General features: G+C 51.4%; 1 protein-coding gene across 1 annotated transcript in view; it reads right to left on the bottom strand.

Moving 5' to 3' along the window:
- UFSP2 (UFM1 specific peptidase 2) overlaps positions 1-26,318 on the bottom strand; it is a 66,529-nt gene that overhangs the window by 20,094 nt on the left and 20,117 nt on the right. Inside the window, exons 9-10 of the mRNA XM_075347130.1 lie at positions 20,389-20,513; positions 18,010-18,086 (exon numbers count right to left, since the gene is read on the bottom strand). Coding sequence (XP_075203245.1) covers positions 18,010-18,086; positions 20,389-20,513 — 202 coding nt within the window. The remainder of the gene's footprint in view (positions 1-18,009; positions 18,087-20,388; positions 20,514-26,318) is intronic.

Here is a 26,318-nt window from a genome sequence, read left to right as displayed (position 1 = left end):
CGAAGCCTGCCTGGGTCAGTCTGTAAGAGAATGACCCGACGGCCCCCTTCCCTGATCTTGTGCAGGGCTCTGGGCAAGAGGTAGAGACGAAGCTGGGATCAAACATGAACCAGTGTGTCTACCGCAAAACCTGAGGATTGTGGACCACGGTTGGACAGCTGAAATAATCTGCCCGCAGTTTTGACATCTAGGATGTGGGCTGCGGATACGGTGGACTAGGAGTCCCTTGTCCAGTGAAGAATGTTGAGGCGCCAAGATTGCCAGGCGGCTGAGTGTCCCGATCTGGAAATTGATGTAGGAAAACGCTGTAACGTTATCCGACTGAACTCGAATGTGCCTAGCCGCCAACAAATGGTGAAGGCTTAGAGAGCTAGAATACAGCTCTGATTTCTAGCCCATTGATCTAGAGGGCTGATTCGGACAGAGTCCAAGCGCCCTGCGCTCCGCGGTGGAGATATAATGCTCCCAAGGCGGAAGGACCAGCACCCTGGTGAGAATCACCTGGGACGGGGCCAGGAAGGAGCGTCCCTGAGACAGAGTGGTCGAAACCACCCCTGAAAACGAGCCCCAGGTCAGTGGCAAAGCCACCACCCCGTGGAAGGAGGGAGTTCGCGTGTACAGCGGACAACATCCAGTCTCAGAGGGCACAGGAGAAACTGGGCAAGGAATCGCTTCCATTGACGCCACCGTCTGACCAGCACCTGTATTTGGTGTCTGATAGAACGACGTCGACCGCCAGCGGAGGGACTACTTATCGACTAAGAGTGGCTTCACAAGAGCCGACAGTCTCGAATTGCGTCCTTGAGAGCCTCTGGTTCGAAGTCAGAGTGGACTTGAACAGAATGACAAGCCACCCGAATAGGTTAGAGTGGCGAGAGTAAGCGAAGTACTCTGCTAAGAGTCTGCACTGGAAGAAGGCCTGTCTAGGGCAAACGATCACTGTCAATCCCTAGGGGTGCAGGACCCTAATCACAGCAGCCCCAATGAGAATACTCGAGGGGCCGTGGCCAACCCCAAGGGAAGAGCCACGAATTGGACCACTGATGGCAAAACGCAGTCAACGCTGGTGTGAAACTGCGATTGACCGTTGCAGAAAAGCATCTCTGATGCCGAAGGCTGCGAGGGAATCTCCTTGGGTTCTTGATTGATCCGGTGAAAAAAAACACACGGAACAAGACCGAGACTCCATGTGAAAACGCCACACCTGACCATGCTTGAAAAGCTAAAGATCCAGGTCGGAAGGCACCGCCCTCTTCGGGGCCTAGAAATAGATTTAAACAAAAATCTCAGAACCGTTCCCAGTCGGGATTCGGTACAAGTACTCCATTGGCCTGCAAGAAAAGCCACGGCTTATGAGAAGGCGGCGGCCTTGGAGCCGGGAGGAGGTAACAGAAAAAATCTGTTTGGCGGGTGGACAGAACTCCATCTTGTAGCCATGGGAGATATAATCCCGCCCCCACTGAACGGAGACGTGTTAGAACCATACGTCGCCAAGTGGAGAGAGCCTGCCACCGACTAGGAGGAGGTTGGCGTGGTAGATAGCTCGGAGGAAGCTGACTAAGTGGCAGCATCTCCTGCGGTCTTCTGAAGACGCAGCTTCAAGCCAATTGGTTCTATGAACCTAGGCCGAGCTAGAGGACGATCAGATGGAGGAACGGAAACCACCGAAACCTCACCTGATTCCTGCCCTGGACAGGTTCCCTGGTTTAGGTTTGTGGCAAGGAAGAACTCTCCCCGCCAAGAGCTTCCTAAATTTCATCCAGTCGGTTCCGAAGAGACTGGTCCCACCAAAGAGGAGCCCAGCAAGGAACCTCTATAGAGGCATCTGCCCTCCATTTCCGAAGCCACAGGAGCCTGCGGACAGCGAGGAAAGTAGCCAAGACCACCGCCGTGCGGTGTCCAGCATGGCAGACCTAGGCAGAGGATGAAAAGACTGAAGTCTGGAAGTTCAGGCAACCGTTTTGGGCATAGGGTCCCTGTGAGGGAATGCATCTCCTCTGAGGAGCCATCAGCCACTGACATAACGGTCCGGGCAGAGCCACCTGAGGTGAATGAGCCCACTTCTTGACCACTATTGGTGGACAGGGGAAACACAGTCCTCAGAATCACGCTTCATGGGAAGCGACTGTCAGAGCGGACCCTGGGCTGGTCACAGGGACCTGAAAACCGGAGTGGTTAAGGAACACACGTTGTGTTCACCTAGATAAGGTAACTCCGGCGGATTGAGGTCCAGTACAAAATTAATGTACCGTGGGATCCTTATAGAGGTGCCGTCAGCCACTGATACAACTATCCGGGCTGAAAGTCTAGACACCGGAGTGGCCACCCTTGGCGAATGAGTACACTCCTTGACCACCTCTGATGGGAGGGGGAGACAGGCAGCAGAACCCCGTTGTGGGATCTGCAGGACAGGCTGTGGGCTTGGACGCCTGAAAACTGGAGTGGTTAAGGAACACACTCCTCGTCTTGTTAAAGGTATACTGATGCCTTACTGCCAGCGGGGAATACTCCCCTGATACAGGCGGATGGAGGTCCAATACAAGTATAATGGACGCAATCCAATCAGTCGCATCCGCGTCACCTACGGACGGATCAAAGTACCTAAAGTAGCGTCCGTGACATCCTCCTCGTCCAATGAGTCAGCTCGTAATCGGAGCTGCGGGACGGGGAGGACAGGGGACCCTGCGTCTCCCTGTCAGGAGGACGGGGTCTGAGAGCTTTGCTGAGCGAGCAGAAAACGCCCTGAGAAGGGGGCTGCATGCTCAGCAGATGCCGGGACAGGCCGACCCCTGGAAAAAAGATTCCCCCAGGGGTCAGCCATCGACCGGAGCAGCTGGAGGGACCCTGAATGAGCCTCCAAGCTGAGGGGCCACAGTGGTTATGAGCTCGGTACAGCCGTACGAGACTACCAGCAGTGGATACTAAAAACAGCCTGCAGCCTCGCTCTGTGAGACATGCTGCAGAGGTGGGGGGCTATGTCTAGAATGTCTAGAATACCCAAGACAGGGGTCAGCCTGGGGAGACTCCAGGCAGAGGCACCACATAAGGACCATTACAGTGTGGGTCCGTGCCGGTTCAGGCAATATGAGTTTACATGCAGAACATGTAGTATACAGCCTTGGAGCTTTGCTCCTAGTGTGAGACATGCTGCTGAGGAGGTTCTATAATAAAGAATTAACTCCCTCAGAATGCCGTGATCGTGTATAAAAGTGCACAGCCAGAGGTTGTGACTTATCAGGCCGCTATTGTGAGTGCCCCCTCAGGTTCCAAGCCTGGACCCCCAGCCATATATCCACTCCCTCTGCTGCAGAGCAGCCAGCGCCGATCAGCGTACTAAGAACGCTGAGAAAATGGCGCCAGAGTGAGAGGGGGGGGGCGGGGGTTAACCTAGGAGCGGGAATCGGAGGGCTAAGGCATGTACAGGGGAGGGAATCATCTCCTAAAACGGAGTGTCGTCCCCTGTGCAGAGCGGCCGGCGGGCGGCGCTGCAGTGTCCCCTTGCATGAGTAACATGCAGGGGAACAAAACGAAACTAGGCCGCGGCTGAAGCCGGGGCCTAGAGTTATACATGCGGCCGAAAATCAGGCATCATCGGCGCGGTACTCAGTAAAAACTGAGAAACCGGCCGGAAAAACTGTAAAAAGCAGCATTATCAACATAAATCACTGTCCCCTCAATAAATCCACATTGTAGAAGGACCCTTGAACAACGTCTCTATACTTAGCTTTGAGACGCAGGGTCCAATCCCTGGTGGGGTGGGGGTCCAGTGCTCCGTCCAGCAGGGTCCTGCCAAAGGGCTGCGGATGGAGGCCGGTCTCCTGCAAGGCAGTGAGAACCGTGTTGGCTCTAACTTCAAGCCAGAGCCCATAAGGGATGGTGAAGGAGCGCGGCATGAAGGGATTTCTGCCCTGAAGTCAACCTTAACAGCACTGCCGCCAGGGGAGTGTGAAGGGACATGCCGTGGGTCCAGTGGACCCGCTTTTCTTCCAAATCTTTAGAAAAAATGAAAAATCAAAAAAAGGATGCATGTGTGTGTGATCCTCCTGACACAAAGCTTGAAAACTGGCTAGGACTGGCTAGCAGGGGGTGTATATGCTAGGAGGGAGGAGCTACACGTTTTGAGTGTAGTAACTTTGTGTGTCCTCCGGAGGCAGTAGCTATACACCCATGGTCTGGGTCTCCCATAGGAACGATAAAGAAATGGCCCGGTCATTAGGGTGTTTTAGTGGCCGGGGGTGAAGGGGTTAATATAATAATTGTATTTGTAACCAATGTGTTAATATTATGCAGAATTAATTTCAGCTTATTGGTTCAGTCCTCAACAGCAGTCTCTCATGTGACCCCTCAGAAAAATTAAATGGCCACCCCTGCCTTAGATCGTTAACTTACCCACATTGTAAAATCACACGGAAAGGTTTAAGTTATAGATATTTCTCCTTATTTTTTATTTTAACCTGGGTGTTAATTACCTATAATAAAAACGAAGGGAATTTTGTTTACTTACCGTAAATTCCTTTTCTTCTAGCTCCTATTGGGAGACCCAGACAATTGGGTGTATAGCTTCTGCCTCCGGAGGCCACACAAAGTATTACACTTTAAAAAGTGTAACCCCTCCCCTCTGCCTATACACCCTCCCGTGGATCACGGGCTCCTCAGTTTTGGTGCAAAAGCAGGAAGGAGAAAACTTATAAATTGGTCTAGGGTAAATGCAATCCGAAGGATGTTCGGAGAACTGCAAACCATAAACCAAAAGAACAATTCAACATGAACAACGTGTACACAAAAAGACAACCAGCCCGAAGGGTACAGGGGTGGGTGCTGGGTCTCCCAATAGGAGCTAGAAGAAAAGGAATTTACGGTAAGTAAACAAAATTCTCTTCTTCTTTGTCGCTCCATTGGGAGACCCAGACAATTGGGACGTCCAAGAGCAGTCCCTGGGTGGGTAAAAGAATACCTCAATAAAAAGAGCCGAAAAAACGGCCCCCTCTTACAGGTGGGCAACCGCCGCCTGAAGGACTCGCCTACCTAGACTGGCGTCTGCCGAAGCATAGGTATGCACTTGATAGTGTTTCGTGAAAGTGTGCAGACTAGACCACGTAGCTGCCTGACACACCTGATGAGCCGTAGCCCGGTGCCGCAATGCCCAGGACGCACCGACGGCTCTGGTAGAATGGGCTTTCAGCCCTGAAGGAAGCGGAAGCCCAGAAGAACGGTAGGCTTCGAGAATCGGTTCCTTGATCCACCGAGCAAAGGTTGACTTGGAAGCCTGCGAGCCCTTACGCTGGCCAGCGACAAGGACAAAGAGCGCATCTGAACGACGCAGGGGCGCCGTGCGAGACACGTAGAACCGGAGTGCTCTCACAAGATCCAAAGAGTGAGAGGGGAGCCAGCACGATCTGAAATTGGCATGCATCATATAAAAAGTGAAAATTCACAGATTTATTCCAACTGTACTACAATAAAAAAAATGAGATTTTTAGCAAATAATTGATCAATTTTTTGAGCCACCCCTGCCAACGTCACGGCAAATCTCAATAGGGGGGTCCTACTCTACATCCTGTATTTCATGTGCCATGCGGCCTCCTAGATAAAGTTAAAAGCAGAACCATAATAGAGCACACATACCTGTAACCTGTATATAATCGCTTCTATGTTGCAAAAAAGGCACTTGTGGATAGAGACCAGCCCAGGTCCCAGCATGTGGAGCAAGCTCTGCACCATACCAGGACTATATCAGAACTGATCCTCCCAGTGCCAAACAGCAACCATTGATAAAGGCAGACCAGATCCAAGATGGTGCTTAATTATTCCTCCTGTTGGTAGCTGTTCAGACTCAGTTACCTCACCCCTTTCCACAGGCAATGCTAATTAAGCACCATTCTTGGATCTGGTCCGCCTTTATCAATGGTTGCTGTTTGACACTGGGAGGATCAGTTCTGATATAGTCCTGGTATGTGTAGGGCTTGCTCCACATGCTGGGACCTGGGCTGGTCTCTATCCACAAGTGCCTTTTTTGCAACATGGAAGCGGCTATATACAGGTTGCAGGTATGTGTGCTCCATTATGGTTCTGCTTTTAACTTTATCTAGGAGGCCGCATGGCACATGAAATACAGAATGTAGAGTAGGACCCCCCTATTGAGATTTGCCGTGACGTTGGCAGGGGTGGCTCAAAAAATTGATCAATTATTTGCTAAAAATCTCATTTTTTTATTATAGTACAGTTGGAATAAATTTGTGAATTTTCACTTTTTATATGATGCATGCCAATTTCAGATCGTGCTGGTTCCCTTTTTTTCCTTAAGATCCAAAGAGTGCAAATCCTTTTCACACTGGTGAATTGGATTAGGGCAAAATGAAGGCAAGGAGATATCCTGATTGAGATGAAAAGGGGATACCACCTTAGGGAGAAATTCCGGGACCGGACGCAGAACCACCTTATCCTGGTGAAACACCAGGAAGGGGGCTTTGCATGACAGCGCTGCTAGCTCAGACACTCTCCGAAGTGATGTGACTGCCACTAGGAAGGCCACCTTCTGCGAAAGACGTGATAGAGAGACATCCCGCAGCGGCTCGAAAGGTGGTTTCTGAAGAGCCGTTAGCACCCTGTTAAGATCCCAGGGTTCCAGCGGACGCTTGTAAGGTGGGACTATGTGGCAAACTCCCTGCAGGAACGTGCGGACCTGCGGAAGCCTGGCTAGGCGCTTTTGAAAAAACACAGAGAGCGACGATACTTGGCCCTTGAGAGAGCCAAGTGACAAACCCTTGTCCATTCCGGATTGAAGGAATGAAAGAAAAGTGGGTAAGGCAAACGGCCATGGAGTAAAACCGTTATTAGCGCACCAGGATAGGAAGATTTGCCAAGATCTATAATAGATCTTGGCAGATGTAGGCTTCCTGGCCTATCTCATGGTGGCAATGACATCCTGAGATAACCCTGAAGACGCTAGGAGGCAGGACTCAATGGACACAGTCAGGTTGAGGGCCACAGAATTCAGATGGAAAAACGGGCCTTGTGACAGCAAGTCTGGGCGGTCTGGAAGCGCCCACGGTTGACCCACCGTGAGATGCCACAGATCCGGGTACCACGACCGCCTCGGCCAGTCTGGAGCGACGAGAATGGCGCGACGGCAGTCGGACCTGATCTTGCGTAACACTCTGGGCAGCATCGCCAGAGGAGGAAACACATAAGGCAGTCGAAACTGCGACCAATCCTGAACTAACGCGTCCGCTGCCAGAGCTCTGTGATCCTGAGACCGTGCCATGAATGCCGGGACTTTGTTGTTGTGCCGTGACGCCATGAGATCGACGTCCGGCGTTCCCCAGCGGCGACAGATCTCTCGAAACACGTCTGGGTGCAGAGACCATTCCCCCGCGTCCATGCCCTGACGACTGAGAAAATCTGCTTCCCAGTTTTCTACGCCCGGGATGTGAACTGCGGAGATGGTGGAGGCTGTGGCTTCCACCCACTGCAGAATCCGTCGGACTTCCTGGAAGGCTTGACGACTGCGAGTGCCGCCTTGGTGGTTGATGTATGCGACGGCAGTGGCGTTGTCCGACTGGATACGGATCTGCCTGCCCTCCAGCCACCGATGAAAAGCCAATAGGGCTAGATACACTGCCCTTATCTCCAGAATATTGATCTGAAGGGATGACTATCGGAGTCCAGGTTCCCTGAGCCCTGTGGTGGAGAAAAACCGCTCCCCACCCTGACAGGCTCGCGTCCGTGGTGACCACAGCCCAGGTTGGGGGTAGGAAGCATTTTCCCTGCGACAGAGAGTTGGGAAGGAGCCACCACTGAAGTGACGTCTTGGTTGCAAGGGAAAGAGAGACGTTCCTGTCGAGGGAAGCCGAACTCCTGTCCCATTTGCGGAGAATGACCCATTGGAGTGGCCGAAGATGGAATTGCGCGAACGGGACTGCCTCTATATAGCTGCCACCATCTTCCCCAGGAAGTGCATGAGGCGCCTTAAGGGGTGTGACTGACTCCGAAGAAGGGATTGCACCCCTGCCTGCAGAGAAAGCGGTTTGTCGCTCGGAAGCTTGACTAACGCTTGCTGGGTATGAAACTCCATCCCAAGGTACGTCAGTGATTGGGTCGGTGTCAACTTGGATTTCGGGAAGTTGATGATCCACCCAAACTGCTGGAGACTCGCCAGAGCGACAGATAGACTTTGTTGACACGCCACCCGAGACGGGGCCCTGACTAGGAGATCGTCCAAGTAGGGAATCACCGAGTGGCCCTGAGAATGCAGGACCGCCACAACGGATGCCATGACTTTGGTGAAAACCCGTGGTGCTGTCGCCAAGCCGAAAGGCAATGCCACGAACTGGAGGTGTTCGTCCCCGATGGCGAAACGCAGGAAACGTTGATGCTCGGGTGCGATCGGTACATGGAGATAAGAATCCTTGATGTCGATCGATGCTAGGAAGTCTCCTTGTGACATTGAGGCGATGACCGAGCGGAGAGATTCCATCCGGAACCGTCTGGTTCTCACATGTCTGTTGAGTAGCTTGAGGTCCAGAACGGGACGGAATGACCCGTCCTTTTTTGGCACCACGAACAAGTTGGAGTAAAATCCGCGACCACGTTCCTGAAGGGGAACGGGGATCACAACTCCTTCCATCTTTAGAGCGGCTACTGCCTGAAAAAGTGCGTCGGCCTGAGCGGGGGGCGGAGAGGTTCTGAAGAAGCAAGCCGCAGGACGAGAGCTGAACTCTATCCTGTAACCATGAGACAGAATGTCTCTCACCCATCGGTCTTGAACATGTGGCCACCAAGCGTCGCCAAAGCGGGAGAGCCTGCCACCGAGCGAGGATGCGGTCAGGGGAGGAAGAGTCATGAGGAAGCCGTCTTGGAGGCAGTGCCTCCTGCGGCCTTTCGTGGGCGAGACTTGGATCGCAACGCATAGGAGTTCCTCTGGCCTTTCTCCGGCCTGTTAGACAAAGAGGATTGGGACTTGGCGGAGGGATGAAAGGACCGAAATCTCGATTGAACCTTTCTCTGTTGAGGTCTCTTAGGTTTGGCCTGGGGTAAGGAGGAATCCTTTCCTTTGGATTCCTTAATAATCTCATCCAATCGTTCGCCAAACAAACGGTCGCCAGAAAACGGCAAACCGGTTAAGAACCTCTTGGAAGCCGAGTCTGCCTTCCATTCGCGCAGCCACATGGCCCTGCGGACTGCCACAGAGTTAGCGGATGCTACAGCTGTACGGCTAGCAGAGTCCAGGACGGCGTTCATGGCGTAGGATGAAAAGGCTGACGCCTGAGAGGTCAAAGACGCAACTTGCGGAGCAGAATTACATGTGACAGCATTAATCTCAGTCAGACAAGCCGAGATAGCTTGGAGTGCCCACACGGCTGCAAAGGCCGGGGCAAAAGACGCGCCCGTGGCCTCATAGATGGACTTCACCAGGAGCTCAATCTGTCTGTCAGTGGCATCCTTTAGCGATGAGCCATCTGCAACCGACACCACGGATCTAGCCGCCAATCTTGAGACTGGAGGATCCACCTTGGGACAGTGAGCCCAACCCTTAACGACTTCAGATGGGAAGGGGTAACGCGTGTCAGTGAGGCGCTTAGTAAAGCGCTTGTCCTGGACCGCTCTGGGCTTCTGGACAGCGTCCCTGAAGTTAGAGTGATCAAAAAACGTATTGAGTGTACGTTTGGGGAACCGAAACTGGTGTTTCTCCTGCTGAGACGCCGACTCCTCTACAAGAGGAGGCGGGGGAGAGAGATCTAACACCTGGTTGATGGACGAGATAAGATCATTTACTAAGGCGTCCCCCTCAGGTGTATCAAGGTTAAGGGCGACGTCAGGGTCAGAGCCCTGAGCTGCGACGTCCGCCTCGTCCTCCAGAGAGTCCTCAAGGTGGGATCCCGAGCAGTGAGAGGAAGTCGGGGAAGAGTCCCAGCGAGCCCGCTTAGCCGGTCTAGGACTACGGTCCGGGCAGGAGTCCTCCGCCTGAGACCGAGGGGCCAACCTAGGTGCTCGCGCTGTGGCGCGGACAGAGAGGGGCCTGGAGGCGACGAGCCAACAGGGGCCGGGGCCTGTGAAAGGTCCGGTCTGGACTGCAAAGCCTCTAGCAGCTTAGAAGACCACTTGTCCATAGACTGTGCAATGGATTGAGAAAGTGACTCAGAGTTTCTCAGCAAAAGAGGCGAACTCTGTCCCTGCAGCCTGGTCAGGGGGAGCAGGGGGGGTCTACATGAGCCGAGGGGCCCACCAGTGTCCGAGGCTCCGGCTGAGCAAGCGAAACAGGGGTTGAGCATTGCTCACAGTGAGGGTAGGTGGAACCCGCAGGTAACATAGCCCCACAAGAGGTACAGGCCACAAAAAAACCCTGTGCCTTAGCAGCTTTGCTCCTTGTGGACGACATGCTGTTGTCTCCTAGGAGAGTGATCACTGAGGGTATATGGGAAAGGGGTATACAGCCCACCGAACAGATAGATATAGATATATACGCATCTAATCCGGCACCCTAGGGGGACCAGCACCGGGTGACCGGTGTGGCTTACCGACCGCTAACGAGCGGAGTGTGTCCTCCAGATTCCCTGCCTTGGATCCCCCGGAGCTGCAGAGCTGTTCACTGAAAATCCTCCACCGGCAGAATGCCAAAAAACGGCTGCCGGAGCTCTCAGGGGAGGAGTGGAGCCGTGGGCGGCGCCAGCAAAGTGCGGGAATCTGGGGTCCCCACAGTGATCAGTGAGGGGGGAGGAAACATGCAGGATGCTCCAGCCCTCACATCCGACGTCAGGTCGGTAATCCCGTCCTTACCCCTGACAGGCAGGCCCGGGGGCGGGATTTTTGCGACTAGGCCGCGATGAAGCCGGGGACTAAATTTGAGACCGCGCCCGACAAGCAGGCACGGTCGGCGCGGAAGTCCACCGGCCTCCTGAATTCAGCAGCCGCCGCGGCTTCCGGGAAGAAGGTGCGCTCCCAGCACAGTCCCCGATGGGGACACAGAGTACCTTTGAGTTGCAGGGCCCGGTCCCTGAGGTTGAAGAAGCTCCGGTCCGGCAGGTTCCCACAGGGGCTGCGGATGGAGCACTGTCCCAGTAAATGGATGACCGCTTAGGATCCCACTTCTCCCAGAGCCGCTTAAGGGATGGTGAAGGAGACGGCATGTGGCTCCAGCCTCTGTACCCGCAATGGGTACTTCAACCTTAACAACACCGCCGACGTAGTGGGGTGAGAAGGGAACATGCCGGGGGCCCCGTGGGGGCCCTCTTTTCTTCCAACCGACATAACTAAGTTGAGAATGCATGAGTGGATGTGTGCCTCCTTCCACACAAAGCATAAAACTGAGGAGCCCGTGATCCACGGGAGGGTGTATAGGCAGAGGGGAGGGGTTACACTTTTTAAAGTGTAATACTTTGTGTGGCCTCCGGAGGCAGAAGCTATACACCCAATTGTCTGGGTCTCCCAATGGAGCGACAAAGAAAACAATATTATTATTATTAACCTATAGTCAGAAGGAGTCAAAAAGGGCTTCTGTATAATTACTGATGTGATATTAATAATTATTGAAACAATTGATCAGCCTTTATTTCTGTTTAAATACCAACAGCACTTCCCAGTATTTACTCATGTCTCAATGTACAGTGGGTGAGCAAGTATTGAACACGTCACCAATTTTCTAAGTAAATATATTTCTAAAAGGTGCTATTAACATGAATCTCTCACCAGATGTTGGTAACAATCAATTTGATTCACACAGGCAAAATTAAAAAAAAAAAAAAGAGAATTTTGTTACTTACCGTAAATTCTTTTTCTTATAGTTCCGTCATGGGAGACCCAGACCATGGGTGTATAGCTACTGCCTCCGGAGGACACACAAAGTTACTACACTCAAAACGTGTAGCTCCTCCCTCCTAGCATATACACCCCCTGCTAGCCAGTCCTAGCCAGTTTAGTGCAAAAGCTGAAGGAGGACATCCACCCACAAGAAGAGATAGAGTAAAATCCGGAAGAACCGGAACGTCTGTCTACAACAATAACAGCCGGTGAAGACACACGGAACAAGAAACCTGCCAACAGGCAATAGGGAGGGTGCTGGGTCTCCCATGACGGAACTTTAAGAAAAAGAATTTACGGTAAGTAACAAAATTCTCTTTTTCTTCATCGTTCCTATGGGAGACCCAGACCATGGGACGTCCTAAAGCAGTCCATGGGTGGGAATAAACAGACAACTGAGAAGCAGGCAAACCCAACTTCACAAATGGGCGACAGACGCCTGAAAGATGCGTCTGCCCAAGCCCGCGTCTGCCAAAGCAAGAGCATGCCTTGGATAGAGCTTCGAAAAAGTATGCAGACTAATTCGAGCTGCAGTCTGACAGACCTACTGAGCCGTAGCCTGGCGTGAAAGCCCAAAAGGCACCGACAGGTCTGATCAAATGTGCTCTAATCCCCGGCGGGGAAGGCACTTGAGTACACTTGTAGGCCTCGGAAATGGCCGACCTAAGCCAACGAACCAGGGTCGGCTTAGATGCCGAGAGACCGCTACGCTGACTAGCAGTCAGTACTAGAGAGAGGTGCACCGCCTAATAACGGCGGTGCGAGACACATAGATCTGGGGCGCCCGCACCAGATCCAGGATATGCAACGCTTCCTCAAAGCGATGAACAGGAGCCGGACAAAAGGAAGGCAGGAAAATTGCCCCGGATAAGGTGGAAGCTGTAACCACCTTAGGGAAAAAAGTCCGGAGTCGGACGGAGACCACCTTGTCTTGATGCAAAAGACCAAAACAAAAAGGGGGTGACTCAGAGAAAGTGCCGCCAGAACTCCCTGGCGGGAAATTATAGGCACTAGAAAGACTACTTTCTGTGAAATATGAAACAAAGAAACCTCCCTAAGAGGCGCAAAGGGGGGTTTCCGGGAACCGGGAGGACCGGATTAAGGTCCTAGGGCTCCATAGGCCGCCGGAAAGGCGGAATGATGTGAGATGCGCCCTTAAAGGAGCGCACCGGAGACAGCCGGACGATACGCCGCTGGCACATACTGACAGAGCCGAGACCTGTCCCTTAATGAGGGATAGTCCTAGCTGTAGACCGGACTGTGGAAGGGACAGGAGGGTCGGCAAGGCTAAAAAGGTCCAAGGACACTTTGGAGCTCGAGTCATAGCGGAGATGACTTCAGGAAGGATACCAGAAGTCGCCAAGATCCAGGACTCAATAGCTACGCCGTCAATCTGAGAATCCAGAATTCTGACGGAAAAAACGAACCTTTTGAGAAAAGGTCTGGACGGTCCGGAAGATGCCATGGCAACCTAACGGACAAAAGGAGCAGGTCAGGGTACCAAGCCTGCCTGGGTCAGTCTGGAGTAAGAGAATGACCCGACGGCCCCCTTTACTGATCTTGCGCAGGACTCTGGGCAAGAGGTAGAGACGAAGCTGGGATCAAACATGAGCCAGTGTGTCTACCGCAAAACCTGAGGATTGTGGACCACGGTTGGACAGCTGAAATAGTCTGCCTCGCAGTTTTGACATCTAGGATGTGGGCTGCGGATATGGTGGACTAGGAGTCCCTTGTCCACTGAAGAATGTTGAGGCGCCAAGATTGCCAGGCGGCTGAGTGTCCCGCCCTGGAAGTCGATGTAGGAAAACGCTGTCACGTTTTCCGACTGGACTCGAATGTGCCTAGCCGCCAACAGATGGTGAAGGCGTAGAGAGCTAGAAAAAGAGCTCTGATTTCCAGCCTATTGATCCAGAGGGCTGAGCGGACAGAGTCCAAGCGTCCTGCGCTCCACGGTGGAGATATACTGCTCCCAAGGCGGAAAGACCAGCACCCTGGTGAGGATCACCCGGGACGGGGCCAGGAAGGAGCGTCCCTGAGACAGAGTGGCCGAAACCACCACTGAAAACGAGCCCCTGGTCAGTGGCAAAGCCACCACCCCGTGGAAGGAGGGAGTTCGCGTGTACAGCGGAAAACATCCAGTCTCAGAGGACGCAGGAGAAACTGGGCAAGGAATCGCTTCCATTGACGCCACCGTCTGACCAGCACCAGTATTTGGTGTCTGATAGAACGACGTCGACCGCCAGCGGAGGGACTACTGATCGACTAAGAGCAGCTTCACAAGAGCCGACAGTCTCGAATTGCGTCCCTAAGAACCTCTGGTTCGAAGTCAGAGTGGACTTGAACAGAATGACAAGCCACCCGAATAGGTTAGAGTGGCGAGAGTAAGCGAAGTACTCTGCTAAGAGTCTGCACTGGATGAAGCCCCGAGAAGAAGGCCGTCCAGGGCAAACGATCACTGCCAATCCCTAGGGGTGCAGGACCTTAATCACAGCAGCCCCAATGAGAATACTCGAGGGGCCGTGGCTAACCCCAAGGGAAGAGCCACGAATTGGACCACTCCGATGGCAAAACGTAGTCAACGCTGGTGTGAAACTGCGATTGACCCCTGCCGAAAAGCATCTCTGATGCCGATGGCTGCTAGGGAATCTCCTTGGGTTCTTGATTGATCCGGTGAAAAAAAAAAAACACACGGAACAAGACCGAGGCTCCATGTGAAAATGCCACACCTGACCATGCTGAAAAAGCTAAAGATCTAGGTCGGAAGGCACCGCTCTCTTCGGGGACTAGAAATAGATTTGAACAAAAATCTCAGAACCGTTCCCAGTCGAGAACCGGTACAATTACTCCATTGGCCTGCAAGAAATGCCACGGCCTGTGAGAAGGCGGCGGCCTTGGAGCCGGGAGGTGACAGAAAAAAATCTGTTTGGCGGGTGGACAGAAATCCATCCTGTAGCCATGGGAGATATGATCCCGCCCCCACTGAACGGAGACGTGGTAGAACCATACGTCGCCAAGTGGAGAGAGCCTGCCACCGACCAAGGAGGTGGTTGGCGTGGCTAGATAGCTCGGAGGAAGCTGACTCCGTGGTAGCATCTCCTGCGGTCTTTTGAAGACGCAGCTTCAAGCTATTTGGTTCTATGAACCAAGGCCGAGCTAGAGGACGATCAGATGGAGGAACGCCACCAAAACCTCAACTGATTCCTGTCCTGGACAGGTTCCCTGGTTTAGGTTTGTGGCAAGGAAGAACTCTCCCCGCCAAGAGCTTCCTGAATTTCATCCAGTTGGTTCCGAAGAGACTGGTCCCACCAAAGGGGAGCCCAGCAAGGAACCCCTATAGAGGCATCTGCTTTCCATTACCGAAGCCACAGGAGCCTGCGGATAGCGAGGAAAGTAGCCAAGACCACCGCCGTGCGGTGTCCAGCATGGCAGACCTGGCATAGGATGAAAAGACTGAAGTCTGGAAGTTCAGGCAACCGTTTTGGGCATAGAGTCCCTGTGAGGGAATGCATCTCCTCCAGACAAGCAGAGAAGGTACAAAAGAACCGCACTGCCGTAAAGCTGAGGAGAACGAAGCTGCTGCCGCCCCAATACCGACTTGGCCCAAGGACAACCGGGCGGACCGCAAAACCTTAAGTGAGGAGCTATCAGCCACTGACATAACGGTCCGGGCTGAGCCACCTGAGGTGACTGAGCCCACTTCTTGACCACCATTGGTGGACAGGGGAAACACAGTCCTCAGAATCACGCTTCATGGGAAGCGACTGTCAGAGCGGACCCTGGGCTTGGTCACAGGGGCCTGAAAACTGGAGTGGTTAAGGAACACACTTTGTGTTCTCCTAGGTAAGGTAACTCCGGCGGATTGGGGTCCAGTACAAAATTAATGTACCGTGGGAGCCCTATAGAGGTGCCGTCAGCCACTGATACAACTATCCGGGCTGAAAGTCTGGACACTGGAGGGGCCACGTTTGGCGAATGAGTACACTCCTTGACCACCTCTGATGGGAGGGGGAAACAGGCCGCAGAACCCCGCTTTGGGGTCTGCAGGACAGGCTGTGAGCTTGGACGCAGCAGGCTGAAAACTGGAGTGGTTAAAGAACACACTCCTCGTCCTGTTAAAGGTATACTGATGCCTTTCTGCCAGCGGGGAATACTCCCCTGATACGGGCGGATGGAGGTCCAGTACAAGTATAATGGACACAATCCAATCATTTGGCTCTGCGTCACGTACGGACGGATCAATGTACATAAAGTAGCGTCCGAGCCCCTGGTAGAGACATCCTCCTCGTCCAGTGAGTCAGCTCGTAATCGGAGCTGCGGGACGGGGAAGGACAGGGGACCCTGCGTCTCCCTGTCAGGAGGACGGGGTCTGAGCCCAGAAGGAGAGTCCTTTGTGAGCTTTATTGAGCGAGCTGAAGCAGAAAACGCCCTGAGAGGGGAGCTGCATGCTCAGCAGATGCCAGGACAGCCGACCCCTGGAAATAGGATTCCCTCAGGGGTCAGCCACCGAAACCGGAGCAGATGGAGGGGCCACTAATTAGCAATCATTCGGCTCTGCCTCCAAGCTGAGGGGCCACCATGGTTATGAGCTCGGTACAGCCGTACGAGACTACCTGCAGTGCATAATAAAAACAACCTGCAGCCCTGCTCTGTGAGACATGCTGCAGAGGTGGGGGCTCTGTCAAGACTGGCCCCCAGCATATATAAACCGATAAAACAAGCAGCTGCACAACCGGAGGTTGTGGCTGCCAATCGTTTAAACAGACATGTCTGTGCCCCCTGGTCCCTCAGCCCAGGTCCCCACTTGTCACACTGTGGAATCTCTGTGCCCATGCAGGCACAGAGAACACTGAGAACATGGCGACCGGAGCGAGGAGAGGGGGCGGGGCCTACTCTGAGAGCGGCAAAAGGATTCCCTCAGTGAGGTAGCCAGGGGAGGGAATCTTTCCTCAATGAGGAGTGTCCTTTCGCTTGTGCTGCACAGCCGCTGGGCGGAGCTACACTGCCTCTCTGCATGACTGACATGCAGAGACAGTGGAAACCGAAACTAGGCCCCAGGCGAAGCCGGGGCCTAGAGTAAAACATGCGGCCGACGTGCAGGCACCATCGGCGCGGTTCTCCAGTGAAAACTGGAGAACCGGCCGGAAATGTTAACACCAAACATAAAACACATTCCCCCAATAAATAAACATAAAGGACCCTTGGAAAGACCACTTTCTGTGGTAATAACGTCTCATATACTTAGCTTGTGAGACGCAGGTTGCCAGGGTCCTGGGGGGTGATAGCTCCGTCCAGCAGGGTCCTGCAAAAGGGCTGCGGATGGAGACCGGTCTCCTGCAAAGCAGTGAGAACCGTGTTGGCTCCCACTTCAAGCCAGAGCCCCAGCATGGGATGGTGAAGGAGCGCGGCATGAAAGGGATACAGCCCTGAAATCAACCTTAACAGCAGCCCCGCAGTGGGGTGTGAAGGGACATGCCGGGAGTCCAGACTGGACCCGCTTTTCTTCCAAATCTTTGTCCAAAAGGAAAAATCAAAAATCAAAATCAGAGAATGCATGTGTGTGTGACCTCCTGAAACACAAAGCATGAAACTGGCTAGGACTGGCTAGCAGGGGGTGTATATGCTAGGAGGGAGGAGCTACACGTTTTGAGTGTAGTAACTTTGTGTGTCCTCCGGAGGCAGTAGCTATACACCCATGGTCTGGGTCTCCCATAGGAACGATGAAGAAAATATGTTAAAAAAAAATAAAAACAATAGGTGTCCATAAATTAAGTTAAGTGTAATAATGAGAAATAACGCAGTAAAAAAAAGTATCAAACAGAAGATGAAAGAGCAGTGCAATAAGCCGTGGGGAGTCATGACATCAGCTATCTGACAAATCTATCAGTAATCAGAAAGAAATCCTGACACTTAGTGAATAATAATATCAGCTGATTCAACTGATGGCATACAGAAAGGGGTCTCATTACCAAGGTACCACACAAGAAACATCTCATGGGTAAAACCAGTGAGCTGTCTCAAGACCTTCGTAACCTTATTGTTGCAAAAAATACTGATGGGATTGGTTAGAGAAAAAGGCGTAAACTACTGAAGAGCTGCTACTAATTTCTCCATATAGGAGGCGTCTTGAAGCTGCCATTACCAATAAAGGCATAATATATTTGCTTAGAAAATTGGTGATATGTTCAATACTTATTTCATCTGTTGTATACTTACCGATCATCACTGGAGTCCCTTCTGTCTGGAAGTGAGTAACAAGATCCCTTCCCCTGGATGCCAGTTCTGTACCCTGACTGTGGAGGAAAAAAAAAAAAAAAGGATCAATGGCACTGCCATAGCTAAAGCTATAATACCACAACTAGAATACTACCTGTACTATTATTCAGTATATTATATGATAAATTTTATGCCATAATCTTCTGTGAAGATTGATATTGAATTAGCAGGTAAGATAAGATAAGATATCAGCCTAAAATGTCCTTGGCCCCCGGTCTCATACTCACCTGCTGCCGTCGTCTACATCTTCTACCATCACTGCACCTGCTATTTGTGACCTGCTGGCAGCTCCAGTGTTTCATGGAGGCACCTAAGGTCACAAACTCAATACAAGTCTATGAGAGCATTGTTCTGGCTCTCACAGAGATGCAGTGAAAGCTTATGACATAACTTCTAATCTCCGGCCAGTCAAAAGTTACTGTCACAAGATGGCGCCGTGGGTCTGAAGCGGTGCCGGAAAAAGCATGAAACCTCCGGAGGGTAAGTATAACGCTAGGGGCGGGGGACTTGCATATAAAGCACCACTCCAGCGCTCAATAGGAAAAAAAACAAACAAACGCTGCATAGTGCTTTATGCTTTAATAAAATAACAAAATGGTCTTCCATATAAGCAAACTATTGATAAGGATGCCAAGCTTAGCCGGCAATCTAGAGAAGCCTAAAAACAGGATAAATCGATCCACCTTCCCCATATCTTAGAGATGAATTCCTCCAGAGAGGATGGGCAGATTGATGCCAATGGGCTGCTATAACTTTACGTGCTTGATATAGCAAGTGTTCAATTCCAACCAGGGTATATTGGTCAATATCTGGATTATTTAGTGAACCTAAAATATAAGCCTTTGGTTTCTGTGGTATCACAATTGTATAAACTCTGCTTATTACATTAGCCTACCCAGAAGGACCAAGCACCTACACCATATAGAGGAAACTGGAACCTGCAGATGCCAAACCTATGACAATTGGAATCTGCTCCTGCCCCACTATGGAGTACAATGGAGGGAGGATTTATACGCTCTATGTATCAAATATAACAGATATACGTAGGGACTCGCAAAGAGAATGTCTGCCCACTCCGCATCTGGAATAGGCCTCACATCTATCTGACACTTTGTTTTACTCTTTGGGGGAAAGTCACCCAAATATGTAACTAACAATCTCCTATAAATGTAAGAAATAACACCTCGTAAGCAGCACTCCATACTGAACTATTATCTACAACTGATCACCCCTTCCCCTCCTATTAACATGCCCGAGTACCTCTGTAGAAATCTGCGTCTATCATCACCAGGATTGTTCTTTCACGCTCAATTCATGGGTAAAATCTGTATGAAGTAAAGATGGGAAATGATAGTTGGTGCCTGTAAAATTCTATGGAGGAGCGAGGAGCTAGAAGCAGCCACAGATATTCTCCTGAAATAACAAGTACAGTTCTCCATAGAATTTTATGAGCACCAACAGCATCCCCTGTCTCAGTAATGGGAATATTTGTATCATCTGAAGACAAATTTTACCTGTAAATTGAGAATTTTGAAAGTGAATTCTGTCCAGGAGGAGAAAGAAGCTGACGTGTCTGATAAAAATAGGACCTTTGTAATGTATCGTAAGTGCATTACAGAAGGAAAGAAAAAAAAAAAAAAAGGGTTTATTTATTTTTTTTTAATTTGGCCCATTTAGCCTTTAGTGAATTCGAACAGCCTACCTTACACCTTAAGGCTGTGCGCGCACACAGCGTTTTTGGCCGCTAAAACCGCACCTGCGGGAAAAACCCGCACCGGTAAAAACGCATGCGTTTTTACCGCGTTTTGCTGTGGTTTTGATCGCTGCATTTTTCCAATGCATTGTATGGGTGGAAACGCAGAAAAACGCAGAAAAGAATTGACATGTCCATTTGCGGACAAAAATGAAAACTCAGACTTTGCTGGGGAAGCAAAGTCATGCAATTTTGAGTTCAAAAACGCACAAACGCACCCGAAAAACAGCGCGCAAAAATACTGCGAAAAACGCACTGTGTGCACATACCCTACAACTTGTGCAGACAACAAATAGTTTGGATTAGTGATTGTTACAGAGTTCCTTCGCTGACGCACAATATCAAAATGATCAGGTCCGGATTTACTCTGCTGTTGTCTCCTGGTCACAAAAGATGGCCAACACTGAATATGGGGAGTAAACCAACGAGCTGTGATCACTCTTTGGACTGCGTGGCCTCCGCTTGTAGACGGGAATGCTTATAGTCACTGACCGCAGATATTGCTGCTATAGGTCCAACGAAGATTTCTCTAAGAACAAATGTCAGCCTGAATTTGGGACACTCACCTGACAAACAGGATTTTGGATGTGACACTGAGCAGCTGGTTGAGCACCAGCTGCACCTCTATGGAGCCGATCCACTGCCGGGATCCCACAAAGCTGGCGGGTTTGTCTCCAACATCAACCAGAGCCTGAGAAATAAAGACTGTATCCATCAAATGCCTTTCCACAAGCTGCATTACCCATTGCACTGATAACCGCCTCCATCATGTCACAACCCTGCCGTCCTAAGGCTACATGCGCACGCTGCTTCTTTTTCGTGTTCACAAACTGCAGCCAAAACTGCACCTTGTCAGAGAGAGCCTGGAAATGTCACAAAAAATGTAGGTGCTTTTTTTGGCTGCAGTTTTGTCAACAATTGTTTCATGTATTTTTCAGTTCAAACAAGCCCATAAAGCTTGTTGAATTGAAAAAAAAAAAAAAAAATTAGAAATAAATAAATAATTAAAAAAAATGGCGTGCGGTCCCCCCTAATTTTAATGCCAGTCAGATAAAGCCATACGGCTGAAGGCTGGTATTCTCAGGATGGGGAGCTCCACGTTATGGAGCCTAACAATATCAGTCAGCAGCCGCCCAGAATGGCCGCATCCATTAGATGCGGCTGTTCTGGGACTGTACCCGGCTCTTCCCGATTTGCCCTGGTGCGTTGGCAAAATCGGGGTAATAAGGAGTTATTGGCAGCCCATAGCTGCCACTAAATCTTAGATTAATCATGTCAGGCGTCTATGAGACACCCTCCATGATTAATCTGTATATTACAGTAAACACACACACACACACACCCGAAAAATCCTTTATTAGAAATAAAAAAACAAACACATTCCCTCATTACCAATTTATTAACCCCGACAAAGCCCTCCATGTCCGGCGTAATCCAGGATGGTCCAGCGCCGCATCCAGCTCTGCTGCATGGAGGTGACCGGAGAAGCAGCAGACACCGCCGCTCGGGTCACCTCCATGCAGCTAATGAAGACAGCCGCGCGATCAGCTGAGCTGTCACCGAGGTTACCCGCGGCCACCGCTGAATCCAGCGGTGGCCGCGAGTAACCTCAGTGACAGCTCAGCTGATCGCGCTACTGCGTGGAGCTGACAGGAGCGGAGGAAGGGACTTTCAGCGGTGGCGGTGGCAGTGAGAGGGGTCCATCATCTCCCCTGTGCGGGGACAGCGGTACTTCGGGGAACACGGGGAGGACGGGACTATCAGCGGCGGCAGCAAGAGGGGGATGGACATTGGCAGCTGAAAACATTGATTTTTCCCTCTCGCTGCCGCCGCCGCTGATAGTCCCGTACTCCACATCATCTCCCCTGTGCGTGCACGCTGGGGACAGTGGTACTTCGGGGAACACGTGAAGGACGGGACTATCAGCAGCGGCGGCAGCAGCGAGAGGGAAAAATCAATGTTTTCAGCTGCCAATGTCCATCCCCATCTCGCTGCCGCCGCTGATAGTCCCCGTCCTCCACATCATCTCCCCTGTGCGTGCATGCTGGGGACAGTGGTACTTCGGGGAACACTATCAGCGGCGGCAGCGAGAGGGGGATGGATATTGGCAGCTGAAAACATTGATTTTTCCCTCTCGCTGCTGCCGCCGCTGATAGTCCCCGTCCTCCACATCATCTCCCCTGGGGACAGCGGTACTTCGGGGAACACATGGAGGACGGGACGGGACCACTTGCCTGACCTCACTTCCTGACAAATCACCTGCGTTTTTGGTACCAAAAACGCAGGTAAAAGGCAGGTAAAATGCACCACTTTTGATTAGCATGCATTTTTCCTGCGTTTTTGATGCCCTCATTGATTTCAATGGGTAACAAATGTTGACAAAAACGCAGGAAGAATGAACATGCTGCATTTTTTTTGTCACAAACTGCTGACAAAAAAAAGGCTGACAAATAAACTGCAATGTGCGCATGACAAATCTGACTTCTCATAGACTTTGCTGGGAAGTCAAATGTCAGAAAGTTCTGCTGACAAAACTGCAGCCAAAAAAGCAGCAAAAAAGCAGGAAAAAAAGCAGCGTGCGCATGTAGCCTTATACCTACAGTCCTGCTCATCATCATCGGCACCCATGAAGTCTAAGTACATAATGTGGAATATCTCCCGAAAAAAATTGAATCATGTGAAACTGCTTTTTTGTATAGAGTACTCGTGGTAAATACAAAAGAGCAAATGATAAATAATTTAAAACAAAAAACAATGGGAGGGAAATATAGAAAATCCTAAATCTTGCTGTGACACTGGTATTGGCTCTTTACAATACATTAAATATGAAAAACACATTTTGACTGGCCTATGGTAAATCACAAATGAGAATCACCTGTGATACATTGTCAGTGCCCGTGTGACATGAATTAGCCAATAAATGATGACTTCAGAGTTTTAAAAAGCCACATGGTCGGCTCTGTTCCTTTGTCACAATGGTGAAGACAAAGGCGCTGTCTGAGGATATCAAAACTGATATTATTAGAAAACACAAGACTTTCAAACGGTATAAGGCCATCGCCAAAGACCTTGGTATCACACTTTCAACAGCGCGCAATGTTATTAAGAAGTTTGCCAAGCATGAAACAGCCAATAACCTTCCTGGATGTGGAAAGAGGAAAATTGACAAGAGATTTCTTTGAAGATTGGTGAGAATGGAGGAAAAGAAGGGAATTTTGTTTACTTACCGTAAATTCCTTTTCTTCTAGCTCCTATTGGGAGACGCAGACAATTGGGTGTATAGCTTCTGCCTCCGGAGGCCACACAAAGTATTACACTTTAAAAAGTGTAACCCCTCCCCTCTGCCTATACACCCCCCCGTGCATCACGGGCTCCTCAGTTTTGGTGCAAAAGCAGGAAGGAGAAAACTTATAAATTGGTCTAAGGTAAATTCAATCCGAAGGATGTTCGGAGAACTGAAAACCATGAACCAAAAGAACAATTCAACATGAACAACATGTGTACACAAAAGAACAACAGCCCGAAGGGAACAGGGGCGGGTGCTGGGTCTCCCAATAGGAGCTAGAAGAAAAGGAATTTACGGTAAGTAAACAAAATACCCTTCTTTGTCGCTCCATTGGGAGACCCAGACAATTGGGACGTCCAAAAGCAGTCCCTGGGTGGGTAAAAGAATACCCTGATAAAAAGAGCCAACAACGGCCCTCCTCTTACAGGTGGGCAACCGCCGCCTGAAGGACTAGCCTACCTAGACTGGCATCCGCAGAAGCATAGGTATGCACCTGATAGTGTTTCGTGAAAGTGTGCAGACTAGACCAGGTAGCTGCCTGACACACCTGCTGAGCCGTCGCCCGGTGCCGCAATGCCCAGGACGCACCCACGGCTCTGGTAGAATGGGCTTTCAGCCCTGAAGGAATCGGAAGCCCAGAAGAACGGTAGGCTTCAAAAATCGGTTCCTTGATCCACCGAGCCAAGGTTGACTTGGAAGCCTGCGACCCCTTACGCTGGCCAGCGACAAGGACAAAGAGCGCATCAGAACGGCGCAGTGGCGTCGTGCGAGACACGTAGATCCGGAGTGCTCTCACTAGATCTAACAAATGCAAATCCTTTTCACATTGGTGAATTGGATGAGGGCAAAATGAAGGTAAGGAAATATCCTGATTGAGATGAAAAGGGGATACCACTTTGGGGAGAAAGTCCGGGACCGGACGCAGAACCACCTTATCCTGGTGAAATACCAGGAAGGGGGCTTTGCATGACAGCGCTGCAAGCTCTGACACTCTGAGTGATGTGACTGCCACTAGAAATGCCACCTTCTGCGAAAGACGTGATAGAGAGACATCCTTCAGCGGCTCGAAAGGTGGTTTCTGAAGAGCCCGTAGAACCCTGTTGAGATCCCAGGGTTCCAGTGGACGCTTGTAAGGTGGAACTATGTGGCAAGCTCCCTGCAGGAACGTGCGGACCTGCGGAAGCCTGGCTAGACGCTTTTGAAAAAACACGGAAAGCGCCGAGACTTGTCCCTTGAGAGAGCCGAGAGACAAACCCTTGTCCATTCCGGATTGAAGGAAGGAAAGAAACGTGGGTAAGGCAAACGGCCAGGGGGTAAACCCCTTATCAGAGCACCAGGCTAAGAAGATCCTCCAAGCCCTGTGATAGATCTTGGCTGACGTTGGTTTCCTGGCCTGTCTCATAGTGGCAATGACCTCTTGAGATAACCCTGATGACGCTAGGAGCCAGGACTCAATGGCCACACAGTCAGGTTGAGGGCCGCAGAATTCAGATGGAAAAATGGCCCTTGAGACAGCAAGTCTGGTCGGTCTGGGAGCGCCCACGGTTGACCCACCGTGAGGTGCCACAAGTCCGGGTACTACGACCTCCTCGGCCAGTCTGGAGCGACGAGGATGGCGCGGCGGCAGTCGGACCTGATCTTGCGCAACACTCTGGGCAGCATTGCCAGAGGAGGGAATACATAAGGCAGTCGAAACTGCGACCAATCCTGAACTAAGGCGTCCGCCGCCAGAGCTCTGTGATCCTGAGACCGTGCCATGAATGCCGGGACTTTGTTGTTGTGCCGAGACGCCATTAGATCGACGTTCGGCGTTCCCCAGCGGCAACAGATCTCTTGAAACACGTCCGGGTGAAGAGACCATTCCCCTGCGTCCATGCCCTGGCGACTGAGAAAGTCTGCTTCCCAGTTTTCTACGCCTGGGATGTGAACCGCGGAGATGGTGGAGGCTGTGGCCTCCGCCCACAGCAGAATCCGCCGAACTTCTTGGAAGGCTTGACGACTGCGAGTGCCGCCCTGGTGGTTGATGTACGCGACCGCCGTGGCGTTGTCCGACTGTATGCGGATCTGCCTGCCCTCCAGCCACCGATGGAACGCTTTTAGGGCTAGATACACTGCCCTTATCTCCAGAACATTGATCTGAAGGGAAGACTCTGTCGGAGACCAGGTTCCCTGAGCCTTGTGGTGGAGAAAAACCGCTCCCCACCCTGACAGACTCGCGTCCGTCGTGACCACAGCCCAGGATGGGGGCAGGAAAGATTTTCCCTTCGACAGGGAAGTGGGAAGAAGCCACCACTGAAGAGAGGTCTTGGCTGCCAGAGAAAGAGAGACGTTCCTGTCTAAGGATGTCGACCTCTTGTCCCATTTGCTGAGAATGTCCCATTGGAGTGGACGCAGATGAAACTGCGCAAAGGGAACTGCCTCCATTGCTGCCACCATCTTCCCCAGGAAGTGCATGAGGCGCCTCAAGGGGTGTGACTGGGCCCGAAGGAGAGATTGCACCCCTGTTTGCAGCGAACGCTGTTTGTCCAGCGGTAGCTTGACTATCGCTGAGAGAGTATGAAACTCCATCCCGAGGTAAGTCAGTGATTGGGTCGGAGTCAATTTTGACTTTGGGAAATTGATGATCCACCCGAACCTCTGGAGCGTCTCCAGAGCCACGGTCAGACTGTGTTGACATGCCACCCGGGAGGGTGCCTTGACTAGGAGATCGTCTAAGTAAGGGATCACCGAGTGGCCCTGAGAATGTAGGACCGCCACCACGGATGCCATGACCTTGGTGAAGACCCGTGGGGCTGTCGCCAGGCCGAAAGGCAGTGCCACAAACTGAAGGTGTTCGTCCCCATAGGCGAAACGCAGGAAGCGTTGATGCTCTGGAGCGATCGGCACGTGGAGATAGGCATCCCTGATGTCGATTGATGCCAGGAAGTCTCCTTGGGACATCGAAGCGATGACAGAGCGGAGGGATTCCATGCGAAACCGCCTGGTTCTCACATGTCTGTTGAGCAATTTGAGGTCCAAAACGGGACGGAATGAACCGTCCTTTTTTGGTACCACGAAAAGGTTCGAGTAAAAGCCGCGACCACATTCCTGAAGGGGAACGGGGATCACAACTCCTTCTGTCTTCAGAGTGTCCACCGCCTGAAAAAGTGCAACGGTTCGCTCGGGGGGGCGGAGATGTTCTGAAAAAACGAGTCGGAGGACGAGAGCTGA

Source organism: Anomaloglossus baeobatrachus, chromosome 1, assembly GCF_048569485.1.
Source record: "Anomaloglossus baeobatrachus isolate aAnoBae1 chromosome 1, aAnoBae1.hap1, whole genome shotgun sequence".
Classification (NCBI taxonomy): Eukaryota; Metazoa; Chordata; class Amphibia; order Anura; family Aromobatidae; genus Anomaloglossus; species Anomaloglossus baeobatrachus.
Note: the sequence above shows the minus strand (reverse complement) of the source record. Positions and strands in the feature narration are given on the sequence as shown.